The sequence below is a fragment of the Mytilus californianus genome, unplaced genomic scaffold, assembly GCF_021869535.1.
Source record: "Mytilus californianus isolate M0D057914Y unplaced genomic scaffold, xbMytCali1.0.p SCAF_9, whole genome shotgun sequence".
NCBI lineage: Eukaryota > Metazoa > Mollusca > Bivalvia > Mytilida > Mytilidae > Mytilus > Mytilus californianus.
The window spans coordinates 3081840-3100697 of NW_026262745.1; the positions used below are offsets into that span (position 1 = coordinate 3081840).

Genomic DNA, 18858 nt, shown 5'->3' on the forward strand with positions numbered 1-18858 from the left:
ATACCAGGATTGAAATTTTATATTTACGCCAGACGTGCGTTTCGTCTACAAAAGACTCATCAGTGACGCTCGAATCAAAAAATATTTAAAAGGCCAAATTAAGTACAAAGTTGAAGAGCATTGAGGACCAAAACTTCCTAAAAGTTTTGCCAAATACAGCTAAGATAATCTATTCCTGAGGTAGAAAAGCCTTAGTTTTTCAAAAATTCAAAGTTTTGTTAACAGTTAATTTATAATTATGAACATATCAATTCTTTAAAATTATTCTAAAGAATGTTAAACAGTTTAAATGAATGGATAGAGACTAACTCTTTCGAAAAGCAAAATATAAAACATATACACAAATACAGGTCGGATATTTTTATTTCCAGAGATAATTATCTATATTGTGCACTAACTATATCACTTTTAATAAATAAAAACACTAATAGAAAAAGCCAATTAGAAATGTAGTAAATATCGCAACTAATATTGCAGCAATGTTTAATAATTTTCGATAAAGTGGCTTCTCCTCTAGTGACGTCATTTTTTGACGCAATTGTAGCTGTTCTTCATGAGTCAGGTATTTTTTAGAATCTTCCACTGTTCCACAAACCCAGTCTTTGCAGGCTTTTCTAAGTCTCTTTCTCATACCATCATCTGTGGAAATAAAATGGTGCCATGATATATTCTTGTTTTATCATATGTGTACCGGTATATTGAATACATCTGTTGATTTTTGATAAATTTTAATTGTTAATGACTTTTCGATAAAAACGAATAAAAGGTGATGTTAAGTCAATCTCTATTAAACCGACATCCCACAACATAAATAACCAAAATACATCTTTAAAGTATAAAAGGCCTCGGTTGCCGAGAGATCTAAGTATTCTGTACCACTAGCCTATCAACACTGATGTTGTGAGTTTGAATCGCGCACGTGGCAGGTACACTCGACTCCAATCTTAATTGACTAGGTTGTCAATAATCCTGCCAAAGGTTGGTGGTTCTCACCCGGCACTCACGCTTCGTCCACCAATACAAACTGACCGCCACGTAATAGCCAATAGTGTTGAATGGGGGCGATAAACACCAATCAATCAATCATTCAATCTTTAAAGTAACATTTAGTGGACAATAGACAATTGTCCATGCATTCAATATGTCAAGATCTGCATCGCCCTGAGGCTAATAACTGTATGTTATTATTATTTTTTTTTTTTTTAAAGTAAATAACTTTTATTGCACATCTGCTGTTTTAACAATTTACTTGGATTACAGCGTTAGTCCAAGTATTCCTGTTATTAGTTACTGAATTTCCAGGGAAAAAGCTCAGTAAAAAGTTATCAATTAGTATAAGTAATATTAACATCTACATTCTTTTAAATACAGTGTATACATATATAGTATAGAATTCCATGGTATAAATCACGTGTTTACGGAACATCAATTTGCTTTCCGTTAATAAAACAGAAACTGTCAATGATCTGCCGTCAATTCCAACTTCTATAAATAACTAAAACAAAACAAAAACTATTAAATTAATTAAAAGATAAAACACGACATAACACATCCACTTAAGAGGTTCCATTAAACCTCTTGGTAGGAGATGTTAACATTCGATATTCAATCAATGACTTTTATATCGAAAGGCTGGCAGTATAGTCACTTTTATCTTCACTGTCGGAATGAATCTGTATTGTTAGTTAAAAAAAATCTGACTGTTTAGACTCAATATTTAAAAATTCACTTTGTTTTGTCAGTTGTTGTTATTCCCTAAATCGTGGTTTTTCACAAGAAAACTATTAACCGTTACTATAACCTTTTGAGTGTAAATGTTATTTGTATTATCAATGTATCATTGTTGTGCATTCAAAAGTAATATTGCTATATGATGTTCATACCATTTTCCTAAACTACAAATTTGATAAAAAATAATCAATAAGTCTATTAAAATATGAACATACTTTCGGTACCGTCGTCGTTTTCTCTATTCTTCCTTTCTTTTTCTCTCTCGTCTTCTTCATCGTCTTCTGACGATAGTTCTGGTTCTTCTTTGTCATTTTTTGTCCAAAAGGTAACACGTCTTAACTAAAACATCCCATTGTACATTTTGTATATGTATTACACACAACGAAAAAAAATATTTCATAATAGAGGAATGTGATGGAGTCATTACTGAGGGCCCGCATCATGCAAATGAGTATATTGTGATTAAAGTCTTAACATTATCAAAACATCTAATCAAAATCAAAGAACAATAAGGAACTACACATGATGGCAAACAAAATCCGTCGATTAATAAGACTTTTCTGACAAATGATATCAGAAAATTTGCGTTCACAAGGCTCATTGTTGAACGATATCCCCTCCGCCACAAAAAAAAGTCAAAGACCTTACCTTATGTATGAATGTTCTTATCAAAATGACAGTACGATATATTGTCAACAACACATTTTAGCAAAAAATCCTACTAAGTATAAAAGTTTTCTTCAATAAGGTCTAAGAGGAGAGTTGCGTTCAAAAGGGAGAGAGCGCATGACGGATGGACAAGCTGCTTACTTTAGGCCATCATCCGATTGACAAGCGGGAGCCTCAGTATGGCTATTGAAATTGGATTCATTAGCAACTCATCAAAGATATGTTCCATTCACGTACTCTTTCCATCGTTTATAACTGTCATAGAGTATCATAACAAGAGCAACTGATCAGGTGTAACTAATTGTGCCGGAACTGCTTAACCTTCTTAAGCACCTGAGTTCGCACCCAGATTTTGTTGGTTCGTATTATACTCAATATTTAATTTTCTTTTGTTGTTTTGTTGTTTTGTCGGCTGTTTGTTATTTTTTTGTTGTTATTTTTCTCGTATTGCATCTTTAGTTTTCGGGTAGTATTTTGTTGATTGTTTTTCATGTGTTCGTCTTTAGACAATATAGTTGTTGGTTTTGTTTTTCATGTGTTCGTCTTTAGACAATATAGTGGTTGGTTTTGTTTTTCATGTGTTCGTCTTTAGACAATATAGTTGTTGGTTTTGTTTTTCATGTGTTCGTCTTTAGACAAAATAGTTGTTGGTTTTGTTTTTCATGTGTTCGTCTTTAGACAATATAGTTGTTGGTTTTGTTTTTCATGTGTTCGTCTTTTGACAATATAGTTGTTGGTTTTTGGCTTAGGATTGGCTTCTCTCCTCGGTATCTTCTTACTTTGATATCCATTTATCTCTAATGTATTTGCTGATTTTATCTTTATTGGAAATACTGTTTTTATTTTAACAGTATTAAACTAAACTGTGTTCTTAATTCATCATAAAAAATGAGGTGCAAAGACTACTGTTAAAATAGACACAAAAGGTGTCAAACGGTGAATCCTTTTGATCAGCATAATGGCTATCAGTATTAATTAATTTAATATTATTTTCTTGTTTATTACTTGTTTCCTTGAAAAAGGTAAAATAAGATCATACTTTATATAAAATCATATACAACTACATACTTTTCTCTCAGGTCTTGGTTTTGTGAGTATGCTGATTACAAACATAGCAATAAAACTAAATATGGCCAAGATGGCGGCAAAATGCAGAAAGTCTACATCCTTGACGATAGCTGGTCTATTATCTGGTTCTGCACTACCACACACCGGCGCTACATAGGTGAAGTCTAACGCCATTCTCACGATGCCAACTATTAAACTTAACATCAAACCCCAAAATGCTCCCTGGATAACATAGAGTTCAGAGGTTACATGATAATGATGATGATGATAACGACGACGGCGAAGACGATAACGATGACGATGTCGATGATGACTATCATAACGATAGTGATGATGATGATGATGATGATGATGATGATGATGATGATGATGATGATGATGATGAGGATAACGACGACGACGATGATGATGACGATGATGACGATGATGACGATGATGATGATGATGATGATGATGATGATGATGACGATGATGATGATGACGATGATGACGATGATGATGATGATGACGATGATGATGATGATGATGATGACGATGATGATGATGACGATGATGACGATGATGTTGATGATGATGATGATGATGATGATGATGATGATGATGATGATGATGATGATGATGATGATGATGATGATGATGATGATGATGATGATGATGATGATGATGATGATGATGATGATGACAACGATGATGATGATGATGATGATGATGATGATGATGATGATGATGATGATGATGATGATGATGATGATGATGATGATGATGATGATGATGATGATGATGATGATGACGACGACGACAACGATGATGATGATGAATGATTTATTGATTTGTTTTTTCGTCATTTATAAACTATGTCGTTTTGGTTGGTGTGAAATATATTTAGATACATGGTATTATACACGGTTTATATATTGCGAAAGGTCCACTTCAACATAATGTCATCACCCGACGGATGCAAACACAGAGCAATTTACTCTCTTTGAGGTGCTTTTCACAATTAACTTTTTTCAAAAGCTGAAGTTTGAATAAATATATAAAAATCTTCAATGCCACTTGTTACAGATTGTTGATAACACCTCAGTACCTGTTTACTTTCCATTTGAATACAAAACATGTATCATACTTGCCTGTTCCGTTAATCGTTTCCAGAAAAATGCAAGAAGAAATAAAACGCACATGGGTGGTATCAAATATGCCCGGATAGCCTGCATGTAAAACCAGAACATTCCTCCCTCTACAGCTTCTAAAATAGGTAACCAGATTATACTAATGCCAACTAGTATCAGAACTGTTGCCCTGCCAACAATCATGAGTTCAGCCTGAGAAGCTTGTTTCCGGAACTGGCGCCATATGTCCATAGTCATAATTGCGCTTGCGCTGTTTAAAATGGATGTAAGTGAGCTCATGAGAGCTGCTATCAGGGCGGCCAACATCAATCCTTTTAAACCTAAAATAATATCAAGCAAATCAATATCAATATACAGAAATCTAAAAGGCACCATCAAGGCTGCTAACAGAGTAACAATCATTAAATCTTTTGTATCTAAAAATCCGTTACCTTTGTTTCACATCTTACTGACATTTTTACAAGTCTGAAATAGGCATTTTTTGTAATCGGCTGTACTGGTTTTGACTCGACCATTATGAATTTGTCTGAATTTTATTAGATATTATTCGACTGTAGTCTTAACCATATTAAACCAAGCTTGTAATTGACCTTTACTTGACCATTTCTTAACCATGCTAAAGAATCTGAATCATACTCGACTCAAGTCTGAACCATACTGAACCAAGTATGAACCATCCCCGACCAAGTCTGAACCATAATCAACTAAGTCTGAACCATACTCAACCAAGTCTCAACAATCCTCGACCAAATCCTAATCTATATCTCTTATTTCTTTTATTTAGAATGACAATGAGTTAAAACTGTTTCATCCTGGCCGAGTACGAATTCAGACTTTTTGGTATGGTCAAGATGAGTACAAATCAGTAAGTATGGTTAAGATAGGTGTCGAGGAGTATTAAGTATATTTCAGACTTATTCAGAATGGTCGAGTTCGCCCATTTCACAATTTAACTGGTTCTTTGTGTAGTGTTTCAGAAGAGCTAGAGATGAATGAAATATTGATACATGTATCTATATCGTAAACGGGAAGCTTAATACCAAAGTATTTGATAAAAGAGATGATTTTTCATTTCCTATTGTTATTTATCCATTTTTAGATGGTGACGTTCCCTTGTCACCATCTTATGTTGTTTATATATCTCAACTTGTTCGATTCGCTCGTGTATATGTAACAACGTATTTGATTTTAACGAAAGAAATCTCTGTATTACTGAAAAATTATTACACCAGGGTTTTCGATATCACAAACTAGTCAAAACATTTACTAAATTTCATCATCGGTACAAGGACATCATTCGTAAATATAAATCAATATGCAGACATCTTATACGTTCAGGTATTTCACATCCAATCTTTTATGGTAATATTCTATACAAAGCACAAAAATGTCGACATTCACCTCAAAAGCTAACGTCTTGTTTGAAATAACTTAGTTCTAGGCAAAAGTATAATACCATAAAACACAGAACAATAAATTTATGATTTGTACCATTTTAAACAACATGGAATTCATCCTAGTCACTTATATATAATTACCTCTCGGCAAAAGTCGCAGTACCAGTAATGAATAAGCGAAGTTACTACATCCTGCTGCATTGTTACAGAACTCTTCACATTTTTTGGGATCTGCACAGGCTATTTCATCTGTAGAGAACACGAACATAAACGGTTAATAAAAACTGAAAAATACACATTGTTCATTTGGTAACAGGACAATAATATCATCATCTATGCGTGCTTAACAAACCGCTTCGTTCTCTTATCCTCTACATATATTTGATCTAATCAAATTGACTGCTTATATATCAATAGTGTAGGAAACAATATAGGGTTGCAATAAACAGTTGTTTCACGTTATCAAAACGTAATTTCTGAACAATATCTAAAATCATTTTAAATTGAGTATGGCAATGGAATGCAATCAGACTTTATTCAGTACTCGAATAAGAAAAAAAAAGGTCTATTTTTTTCTTAAGGTACTAACATGTTAAATTGTTTGAAAACCCAACAACAAGAATACATATTCAGAGTAAAGTCACTCGGTTATTATCTAAGAGTTATTATTTACATCTGTGGAATCTGGAGTATAAGATAAGAATAATAAAAAAATGCTACAGAACATTTTATATAAAATCCCTACCTGGATATAATATTCTGCTTATCATTCCGGGAACAACAAACAAAAGAAGTCCTGTTATCTTCAGTAAAGCACCAAACAATGACCCAGCTTTAGCATGAACCATATTCTTTGCCGATAATGTCCTTTGTACTATCAACTATAACAGACAATGTAGGCATCACAAAACATTCGTTGGAGGCAATTTTAAGTATTAATAAGTGAAAGAGGATTTTCTTGTGTACATTATTGGTTCAACTGTTTACAAAGTAATTTCATATTCTCTGCTTTCAAAGTAATAAACAAATGAATCATCAATAAAAGAAAGAATGAAAATGATAGATTTCTGATAAAGTGAATGAATTTTTACGGGCATATTCTAAAGTCTAGAGATTAATTTGTCTATAAAAATAGTTGGCTTAATTTAAACAAATAATAAAACATTATTCGTGTCTCCATTCCAATTTATTTAAGATATCTTTCCTAAATAGTGTCTATCAAAGAAGAAATACTTGGTCCTGGCACCAAACATAGAATCCCAGGAACGATAATCCTGTCAGAGCACCTGTCCACGGTATATCGCCCGTCTTTGGGCTTCTAAAGATGTGCAAAGCGTCTTCCCTTGGCATACCACAAGAGTAAAATGACTGATTAAGTAATGTGTAGTTAGCAGCACTGTTCATGTACTTCTCCATCATAGCATTCCAACCCCCTACCTCTATCATACCTTAATAGAAACAAAAACATAACTACAATTTAAACATATACAATTTTAAATGTTAACATGAATTGTTTCGATCAATGGGACTTGATTAAATAAGTTGAAAAGAACTTTATTGACAATACTAGTATTTTTGGTTTCATGTTGCATTTTGCTTTTCTAGACTGTCATACACCGTTTAGTTCAACTGAACAAAAAGTGATGTTATCATAATTTATGAAAACAAATTGTGGTCTTCTGTCAAGTACTGTCTCATAGATATTTTATTGTGATTAGAATAAAATTAAAAGTTTACTTTTCAAATGACCAATTAACAGAAAATAAATTATGAGACAAAACAACCTTTTTTGCAATCACTGACCATTACTCACTCAAAATAAAGAGAACCGTTGCACTCGCAACCAATATAACGCACTGTAAAGTGTCTGTATATATGACAGATGCCAGTCCTCCTACAAACAAAAAATGTTCGATTGTCTCATTGCAGATCTTATTCATTCATATTTTTTAACAATTGTTTTGTATAAAAAAATGAAAATAACACCTTTTAAATTTTATGCGTCTGAATCACTTTTCTGGCTCTACCTTCATCAGGAAAGCTAAACTCCAATTATTTGAAAGTCAGGGATACATGGAAGAAGTATCGCACCATACTAATTTTTCTCACAAACCAAAATATTGTAAAATTTAATTTCATTTGTGACTCCAAGAGTATATACACAGTTCAGTTTATATTGAAAAGATCACAGGCAAAACAATAAAAAATATATTGTGAAGGAACATAACGAATTCAGTACAATGTTTGTTACACCCCACTTCTATTGTTATACTTCATAGTTTCTGTTTCTGAAACAAGAGTAAAGTGAATAGATCTATTGTTACGAATAAAAATGGATTTTGACCACAGGGTGTGACGAGCGTGGTTTCTGGAAACCCCTGCTTCTACATCCTGAAAACACAGTCCATTGTTATTCATTACATTAGAAATTGATTATTTTTAAATAGCACGAACATAAGAAATTACCAATAGTGTTCACTACAAGTTGTTTCAAGATATTAAAAAAACACATTTTAGGAAATTCCAATTGCGAAAAAAATATTAAGCATCTATTTTGAATAAAAAAAAATCCTTTAAGGGAAAAATAATTTTATTGACAGCGTTGAAAAACTAAATAAAATTGTTCGCAATTTGCAAGAATTTTTTTCTTCAAAAAACCATAACCCCCCCCCCCCCTTGAAGTTAAAATGGTTGCTCCCTAAATACTTTTTGAAGGTAAAATTGTTGATCCCAGTCATATGTCTCTATTCTAAAGCATTGATCTTTAAAAAAAATCGATGATTCTTACTCCCGGATCCCCCACCTGGATTGCCCCAAAAAAGGGAATTCCTAAATATTCAATATGTATTTTTGTATATTGAGCGTGTCCAGTCGTCGGGTTTCTAATCCAGACACACCTATCCCTCATGAATGTCTGTTTATTCTCGAGAAGAGTGGTGGGTGGGGGGCGGTGGGGGGTGGGGGGGGGGGGGGCGGGGCTCTTTTTTATAAAGCCGTAACATAAAAAATTCATTTTTGATTACCTTCATTAAACTGATACAGGTAAGTACTTTGGGTTATAATATTGCCTTTATCTTAAGTCTCTTCTACCAAATCCAACGCTTGACTCAAAATGTCGTCCGTCTTATACCCGTCCATATTGACAACTGCATACAAGGAGCATGATGTATTTTTTTTTGTAATAAGAATGCACGAAACGGTCAACCTTGAACTGCTGATCCATATTAGAACCAGGATTTAACGGGAATATGCAAAACAGCAACTTTGACATTTGTAAAATCTACTCACTTGTCAAAGTTTGAACGAACATAGCCAAAGTAAGGTTACTAGTGGGGTTTCATATAAAAAAAAATGTTTTCTTATAAATCATGGTTTTATTTTGTCAATAAATATGCTATCCGTTCTTTTTCATTTAATAATCAATGTTAACAAATATAGGGTTTAGCATTGGGTGTAAGTTAGTTATACACCTCGGGATACGGCGTGTCTGGATAAAAAACAGCCGGCGGGGTTTCTTATCCAGACACACCTATCCCTCGGTGTATAACTATTACTTAAACAAGGGAAGTCTTGGGTCCAAAAAATGAAAAAGGGTTTACTTTGGATGATAACAAGTAGAAAAGTTCAATAGCACAATTCTTTTTGTTTGTGAAAAAAAAGAGAAAATGTGACAGCGGTTTCAAAAACGCACATATTTACACGAATCACCGATTTTGTACGTCTTCTTATTCATCTTGGTTCAAACGTTTTTTTCAAACATTTTTGTTGTTGTTGTTGTCGTCTTTGCCATTCCTGATTAAAAGCCTGAGATAAATCATAGATTTAGTATACTTATCTGGGATATAATTGGTCTTGGTGTACGTCAGAATTCGATGATTTATCTCAAGCTTTGCAATAGGAATGGTACTCTTTGATCGGTATTTTGTGTCTTTTGTCTGTATGTTAGTTTTTTGATGTGCTTCGTGTAGATCTGGCGAGTCAAGCCAGTTTGTTCTTATGTTGTAATGTTACATTATTATCCCAGATTAGAGGAGGTTTGGGCGCTCACAAGCATGTTTACGTAAATGTCCAAAGTTAGGAGCCATAAATTGTAAAGTGGCATTTTAATAATAATCTAAAAGGGTATATTGATGTGTAGCATTTTAAAAATTATCTTACAGGGTATATGATAGCTCCTTACTGGGTTCATCAACGGTTTTCGGTTATCGATTGGGTTCGTGTAGCTCCATCTCAAGTGTTAGTGTAGTGTTATGTTGACAGTTGATTGTTTTGTTGTTTTTTGTGTGTCTTTCTTCTTCTTCTTGGCCATGTCGTTGTCTGTATATTTTTGTCTTATGGTTTTGATTGCCCCTTACTTTTTTCTCCCTATTTTTTAATTGTATGTATCTTACCTACTACAGTATAAACAGCTGTTACAGCTAGGATCACCACAACACTCAAATACATATTCCAATCAAGTATGTGTTGGAGAAAAATTGCACCAGAATAAATTTCGATCTAAAAAGTACCAAAAAATACAATATATATTAAATTATTATTAGAAATAGTGCACCAGAACGGATTATACCCCGAATGATTTATGTTAAAACTGTTTTATAAGTGTACATATTTCATAGTTGAATTGATGTTTTTATTTTTGAAAGGCTATTGTGATAAAAACGCACCCGGAAATACCAGAAAAACAAGGGTCAAGTCTTATTTACATTTAAAGCCATTTTTTAAATAAATGTTATATCTAAATTCAGTGGTGTTAAGGCATTTCGCTTGTAGTCAAATAAGTATTGAGGGTTAACCACAGATTATCAAACATCTACTGTACGAAACACATTGAAAACAAAATCGATATGTATTTCGAATGAAGTGCCAGAACAAAATATTATATCAACTTAAGTGGGGACTATACTATTCGAAAATTGACTGTATAACAGAACAGGATTTATAATTTCAATTTCTGACTGTTCACAAAGATACGATCAAAGTGACAGTTATAGTACAAGGCCTTATGAGGCTAGGCAATCTTATCTGAAAATTAGGATAAACAACCTTGTGACGTATTCAAATCATTTTCAAGTTGCCAAAGAATGATCCGCTTCGAAGGTCTCGTCTTGATTTTAATAAGTCGTGGTTTCGTCCTTGGTCGGGTCAAATAAATGACTAATAACTAGTATTTTATACCTCTTTCATTACCAAGTAGCATTTAGGAAGAATAGCTTTTATGCTATCTACTCTACCCTCCTTGGCTCTGCGGATCGAAGTTAGAATAGTGCGTTTCACTGGGAAGGCTGTTACTTTTGCCTAGCACGTTCAATGACTAAGCATGCTGATCTGGTATAAAGGAGGATATAATTAATTTACATTATTGTGTTATCTTCCTGAATATGTAAAAAGTAAAAAAATGTAAGTAATATTTGCCACTGGGCGTCAAGCACTAATGCATTAACCTACCTTGTAGAAAATATATATTCAGTCAGTACTAGCACGCTTAAAACATAAATTTTCATAGAAAAATATAATAGCTTTTTTAATATGTTTTTTTTTTATCATCAAATTACATAATTTCACTTATGAACACTACAACAAAGTATAAATGCCTTAAATTACCGTTATATTAAATAGGACATATCCAATGAGTGCATAGAATGAGGAGTACATTCGAATTCTTTTCCCGCCAAATCTCTTTCTGAGATACTCTGGCATAGTAAAAGCCTGAAACGAAAGATATTTGAGGGTTATATGAGTCTTCATAATAGCTAGGACGAACAGTGACTGGTGTCTTAACAGTGAGTCAATCTATAAGTCGTTTTGAGTCTTTAATAAATGCATTCATATAAAACATTTCTCATATAAAGTCCAAATATATTCTTTCCACATGTTTCCACTCATTTCGTCTGAACTTTATTTTCTTCGTTTTGCTCCTCTTGATTTTTCTTTATCTTCTGCGTATCTTCAGTTTATATGTATCATTCTGTTTGTTTTTACAAATTGGGTTAAAATATTTCTTCATTTTGATGAGTAAGGAACCAATACATAATGTTGAAAATAGGGGGTGTTGCAATACGTTTCCCATTCTCGTCTATAGTTTAATTCTTATTTCTTGTCTTACCCCACATGATATATAAACAGGCACACATATCCATCCCAAGGCAATCAGAAAAAACACAGCCTGCAATGAAATTCATAATTTTCTTATAGCAATGCTTTAGGGGTCACAATATTCATCTTGACTAAAATCGTTCAATGGAAATTATCTGTGCAAGGCAAAATGAATATCACGTTGACTCTCGGTTCGTCTTTATTTGCTTACACATCATTGTAAGTGTATTACATTGTTAAAATTCCCAAAAAGGTCAAGATATAGAGAAGAAATAAAATACCAATCCGAACTTCATTATAATAATGTCTCTTCACGATGCTCGGACCAAATTCTTTCAAAAGTCAAAGAGCAGATAAAGCCAAAAAGAACAAAAATAATCCAAACCAATTCAAGGAATCACAGCTATGCAATGACGGAGATACATTCCTAAATTTAAAATTGTATTATGTTTTTAGAAGCAAATTGCAATACAAAACAATATCCGAATTTTCATGCCAGTAAACCGGAGTACTGGCTACTTGGTTGGTTATACCTCCGGGGACTAACAGTTCGCCAGCAAAAGTATCAGGATAGTAGTAACATTTACTGTACCAATTAAGTGCAGTGTCGGTATTATTTTGATAACTTTAGTTTAAATTTTTGTTGGTCAGATTTATCGATAGTGGAAGGACAGACGCAAGCAAAACAAGTGGTTATTAGTTTTTTTAAAGGCATACTAAGAAACAATAAAAAAAACTTCATGACTTAAAAACGCAAAAAAAAGAAAAAGTAAAGATCGAGAAGACGCTTATCATCCAATAATTTATAGTAAAGACCATACAACTGATGCTATAAGCTGGACTATATTTTCATATTTATGTCTACAAAATATGTAAATCAACACCAAAAGTAATTAAAAATATAACATATACGAAATTAAAAAAAGTTAAATAATATCAATATATCATATGGCAAGATATAGTAAACTAACATGCCATTCATAGATAATAACGGCAAATCCTGAAGCCGCTGCTGTTCCAGCTAAACCAATAAACATTGGAGCTCCTATATCACTAGCATAGATTGATGCACCGACCTATAAGAGACAGACTTTATAGTTACACATATATATAGGTAGTATACTGGTAAACTAACTCTGCCCTAGTACATATATTATAAATTGGACAACAATAAACGTTAAAGATCTGGTATTATCGGAATCGTCAAATAAGACACACAACGTACACAAGACAAGCGTGTACGATTTGTTACTACTAATAACGATCAGGAAAATGTACAATACTCAAGTGACAAATCAACAGTTTGCAAATCCATCTCACCTCAAAACTACCACAAATGACTGACACTATGATTCCGTGGTGTTGTTTGCAGTTTTATAATACGTTTACATTGATTTAACATACAGCGGCAAATTCAAGCCGTAAAAACCTCTCTATTTGTTGAATCCTGTTTACAATGAGTTGTAGATTAACAAATTTTGATACGGACTTGTGGACGACGACACTACAAGTAACAGAAGTTATCCGTAGGTGTCCCCTATCAGGACGCTTTCACAAACACAACGATGAATGGGATCGAATTGGGGGATACTACACACCAATGCTTATATGAAGTGTTTTATGTTTCAAGAAATTTTGTTTTCACTTGCATACTTTTCTTCACATTTTTTATGCCAATATGAATAAGATCTGATAACACCTACATTAAAATTGATCTAGGTTAATGAATAACACTTATTCAACACAAATGTTGTAAAACTACGACTATCGATCACAATAAATATTCACAACTTACAGGTATCCAGTGCATTGTTTTTCCCGCCAAAAAATATCCAGTTGCGTTTCCTCTGTTTGGTCGAAATGTAGACTGAAATGTGTATGATATAATATTCTGTCAATGTTATGAATATCAGAAATCTGTTACGGCTTTTTTATCCTAATACATAAAAATAAATTTTTACAACTGTTATAAACTTCCCAAATTTTAAAGAAAGAGCTAACTAACTTAAAGACTTACAGTATAAAGTGCTGTCTCTGAATTGAATTGTTCAAACTGTTTCATATCTAAATCTATTGTAAGTTCTGATTGTGTTACGTATTTTCGTTTTAGGTGTGGAATGAAAAGAAGAATGCATGAAAACAACGCAAAATATGCTTCAAGTTGTGCAAGTTTCAGTTTTACACGTACATGTATATATACAACATTATTTATTTTGTTTGCTCAAAGGTAAAATCCAGGATTACGATCATTACATATAAAGGTAACAATATGAATTTATGAAGTTTTAACATTTATACATAGCATTACTAAGAAAAGTATAGTATTGTGTACGCAGTAATACAAACAGGTTAACAAATCTGTCATCAATATAATCTTATAATCTGAAATTTTCACTAAGTAGGTACTTGAATTATCAAAGCTTAATGTACAACATCGCTGCATGGATGAATTGAACAGACATTTAACAGTCACTGCTTGGTGAATGTGTATCGCGGATGAATTTGCTATTAAATTTTGTTCCTTTTTTTATCATATCGCTCCCCACGTATTTGATTACTAATACATCCCTGACACTCAGATGTTTGAGTTTGGGCGGTCTTGATAAAGGAAATCCAGTGCAGTGATTTGGACGCATGATGTTTACAAAATGTTATTTTCAGTTACAAATGTGAGAGGAATAAAAAGTATCCAAAAAAGACAAGTATCCGCTTGGGATTTAGGCTTAAAATAACAATTATACATATTTAGTTAAGTTGCATCTATAACATTTATGCAGAATTAAGGAATGTCATGATCCTAGTTAAAGTTACTTACCCACAGCCCCACTGCCAAGACAACCACAAAGTATATAGCAATAGTAACGTAGTCCTCTGTATGAAGTGTTTCCACCATGTTTACAAGTACAATGAACTCCTATTTGCACCGTGTTGTTACCTTTCTAACTGTCATTTTCAATTCATCAGTTTTGATTTTGAATAGTCTTCCTTTATTTGCTGTACGCTTTAGAAACTTAGAATATAACGACGGTTCGTGTTACTGAGACACTTTTTTTAACTGGTAAGTTAATATATGATAGATAGCCCAAGTGAATTAAAATTCAAATATTCAGGGACACTTGTACTTGTGCATGAATATATATATTAATAAACAGGTAAACGTGTTCAGGTGTAAAAAATAACAAGTACTAATTAGTAATAATGTTTCGTACAAAAACTAAAAACAGTACCGAGAAAACCGGTTCTTATGAGGATATTTTCTAATATGAAATTGTAAATATGCAGACACTTCATGAGGAAAAAGATGTGTTTTGCTTTTAAAGTATGTTTAATATTAAAAACGTTCAGTCCAAAATTAATTTACGCGACAAACAGAAGAGTTCTATGTATTACCATTAATCTAGAGAGTGTGAAATCGATTATTTCCTGCCTTTCAATGTTGTTCTAAAGTCAAAAATTCAAGTGGACCAGTAAAACGAGCAACAATGTAAGATTTCTCTATGGACATACAAATCGCTAACCTACCATTTAAATATAAACGAAAATTAATAGATATAAGAAGATGTGGTATGAGTGCCAATGAGACAACTCTCCATCCAAGTCAAAATTTATAAAAGTAAACCATTATAGGTCAAAGTACGGTCTTCAACACGGATCCTTGGCTCACAACGAACAGCAAGCTATAAAGGGCCCCAAAAATTACTAGTGTAAAACCATTCAAACGGGAAAACCAACGGTCTAATCTATATAAAAAAAAACGAGAAACGAGAAACACTTATGAACCACATCAACAAACGACAACTACTGAACATCAGATTCCTGACTTAGGACAGGTGCAAACAATTGCAGCGGGTTTAAACGTTTTAATGGTACCAAACCTTCACCCTTATCTGAAACAATAGTGTAACATCACAACATAGAAAGACACACTATAACATATCAATTGAAATGGCTTAACTCAATCAAAAGACATATTAACACCAGTGAACATACACTGAACAAATAAATTTGATCTATGATACAATGTAAATACAAAATAAATAAACTAAGGGAAGAATAATTAAAGTAACATGTTATACCGCTGTGAAATGTTAAACAATTTAAGAAAAACAATATGCTTGAACAAAAATATCAGCCATTTGCAATTACTTTAAACACAGGAAAATGAAAATAATTTTGTTGTAAGTCTTGAAATATACTCAATATCAAAGTAATAGCAAAAGTGAATTGCCTTGTAAAAATTGTACTGCTACATTTTTCTTTTCTACATAAATAATTAAATGCTATTTATTTTATTGTAGATGCGATATTTTTTTAATGTAGTTGCGGTATGTTTTTATTGTAACTATACGTTTCATGTTCTATGAGGTAGCAGTTTTTAGCCCACCTCTTACCGTCAAATTGAACTGTTGTGATATCTTTCGAAATTCTAAATTGTTCTTCAAAACATGTTTGTATTAGATAAAAGTCATATGGCAGATTTGTTTCACATGTTCCGTTAATTGGTAGCGTTTGATTTTGTTAGTTTGTATGGACTGCTCCTTTTTGAATTTGCCTTGGAGTTTGATATTTTTGTTATACTTTTTTATATGTGAAGAATAAAGTCAAGTCATCTTGTTTAGACCAACCCTAGTTTTCGTTCAAAAAGTGCATTTCCGGTATCCTTACTACATGTAAGCTGTATACATGGTGTTTAGATCCTAAACGCAATTCTAAATACATTGTTTGCCCCTTTTTTTTAACATGTTTAATTTCGTAACATGTTCAGTTCGAAGAAAGTGTTAAGGTAGTATGTATGGCACGCGGGAACCACATAAATGAGATAATCACAGTTTATCGGGGATAATGATAGATTATCGGTCGACCATTATAGATGTACGCCGTAAATTATGATTATCAGTCGTAAATGCATTTACGAAATTATCGTCGACAATCTATCATTATCTATGATAAATGAATTAAAGGTCGACAATCTATTTTAAATGAACGCGGGAACCACATTATTGGATAAGAACAGATTAACGGGGGATTCGTTAATGCATTTACGCCCTGTTTTCAATAACAATTCATATGTACCCAATCACAATGCGTAATCGACCATGCTTAATAATTTCATCCAATCATATCCATCGATTCAAATGACAACATTTTCAAGCCAAATGGATCGTCTAGCTAGTTATCACCAACCGTCATTTGCATGAATTGATAGTGTTTAAGAATTGAATAATTGGCTTTTGGTGAAATTAATACAAAATTAATATGATGCAAGTTTAAAGTTATTAATATTTTTACGTTTGCAACAGACAGGAATCCTAGGAATAGTATATTAATGATAATATTACTAAGTAAATAAATTATAACTGGCACTAATTTCGTATATAATTATGGCAATCCGTTGTTGCATTTATTCTCTATTTATTAATATTAATTTTACATTTTATAATATTAAAAAGTAATTTCTTGATATAAATAAATCTAATTTTTAATATAAAAAAATTTCAGTCGGATATATTAATATTTTCAAGGATTTGTATAGTAAGTCTTACTATTCAAATCCTTGATATTTTTAAATGCGTTTTTAATATCATTTTTTAATATTCAAAAATCGACATCAATGTAACCGTTGGCCTAACTGACGGATTTACCGGGGACACGTGCAGTTCAACAAAAACAAATTCTAATATAATATTGTATTGCTACTGAATCTAGAGAGGAAGTTAATCACAGCTTGATTTGACTTCTTAACTGGCCGTTAATTAACCCCAGCTTCAACATGTGTGATTTGTGACAACTTATCGGTAGATGTGTCAATATTGACACTTGTGTGTTATGTCTCTTTTCAAAAGATTTGATGTAAACTATTTACATGTACATTGATTGGGAAAGTACGAATAATTTTATTAGTTTTTAATACAATATCACAGTTTAAGATCGATTAACAGGTGATATATTCTGATCAGGAAAGAAATGACTACTAACAAAAATCTGTGTTTTGTACAAATAAGTATTTAGTGCCAAGAATGTTAGTTTAGTTTAAACATATTTTATTGTCTAAATATACAATATGATTGGATACAAGTTATAACAACTTAAAATAATCCTCTCCAAATAAGTACAATATACAAAATTTCAAGATGACTGCATATATATTTCAGTACAATATGAAAAATATATACAACAAATATATTATGTTAATACAGTAACAGTTGGATACGAGTACACTTTAAGAGACAGCAATATTCATAAAAGAATCTTTTTGTATGGCGTATATAACTATGTACATTTCTGAAAAGGATTGTGTTTTGTTCTACACTAATTTCGTCTGTTCCAAATAAAATATGTTCTATGGAATTAGCAACTAAGTGTTGAATGTTTTCAGAGAACTGGAATTGATTTCACAAAAAAACTTATCACTAAGATTGATCGTAAGTATACTGAATTGGGTGTCTTTTGCCATCTTGGATTGTAAATAACAGAGAACCTAAGGTCCAGATTTGCAATCAAATTAGCAAAATTTGATGAGGAATGCAGAAAACTAATGTGAATTTTCGTTTAAAAGAACAAATTTATAAGATTTTAACTTATAAATATTAATATTTTTTCAAGCGAAGATTATTTTTGCTTGATTTTTAATGTTTTTAAAATAGCATTTTAAGGGGAGGTAACTCTGAAATAGTGCATTTTCTGAAGGAATCTACATGAAATTTTGCTATTTTATATTTTAGCCGGAAAAAACGTACGGTGACCCTATCTTTTCTTTTGATATTCTCAAA

At 32.3% G+C, this 18858-nt stretch overlaps 1 protein-coding gene across 1 annotated transcript; it reads right to left on the bottom strand.

Annotated features, from left to right (window-relative positions):
* Positions 1-356: 356 nt before the first annotated feature.
* Positions 357-15183, bottom strand: LOC127714880 (sodium/glucose cotransporter 4-like). Its single transcript, XM_052220920.1, has 14 exons — positions 14904-15183; positions 13884-13955; positions 13060-13164; positions 12099-12158; positions 11597-11701; positions 10387-10492; positions 7809-7889; positions 7229-7443; positions 6741-6876; positions 6137-6244; positions 4599-4918; positions 3469-3690; positions 1947-2070; positions 357-639 (listed from the first exon to the last, which is right to left on the bottom strand). The coding sequence occupies exons 1-14, from the start codon at positions 14979-14981 to the stop codon at positions 425-427; spliced, it is 1947 nt and encodes a 648-aa protein (XP_052076880.1). The 5' UTR covers positions 14982-15183; the 3' UTR covers positions 357-424.
* Between the last annotated feature and the right edge of the window lie 3675 nt (positions 15184-18858).

What these genes read in the sequence shown, in the direction of transcription:
- LOC127714880 (XM_052220920.1), bottom strand. Translation starts at nt 14,981, where the DNA reads ATGGTGGAAACACTTCATACAGAGGACTACGTTACTATTGCTATATAC. An exon ending in AACGGTTCTCTTTATTTTGA is followed by an intron (nt 7,444 to 7,808) that starts GTGAGTAATGGT and finishes GTTTCTATTAAG; the next exon opens with GTATGATAGAGGTAGGGGGT. An exon ending in AAGCAGAATATTATATCCAG is followed by an intron (nt 6,245 to 6,740) that starts GTAGGGATTTTA and finishes TGTTCTCTACAG; the next exon opens with ATGAAATAGCCTGTGCAGAT.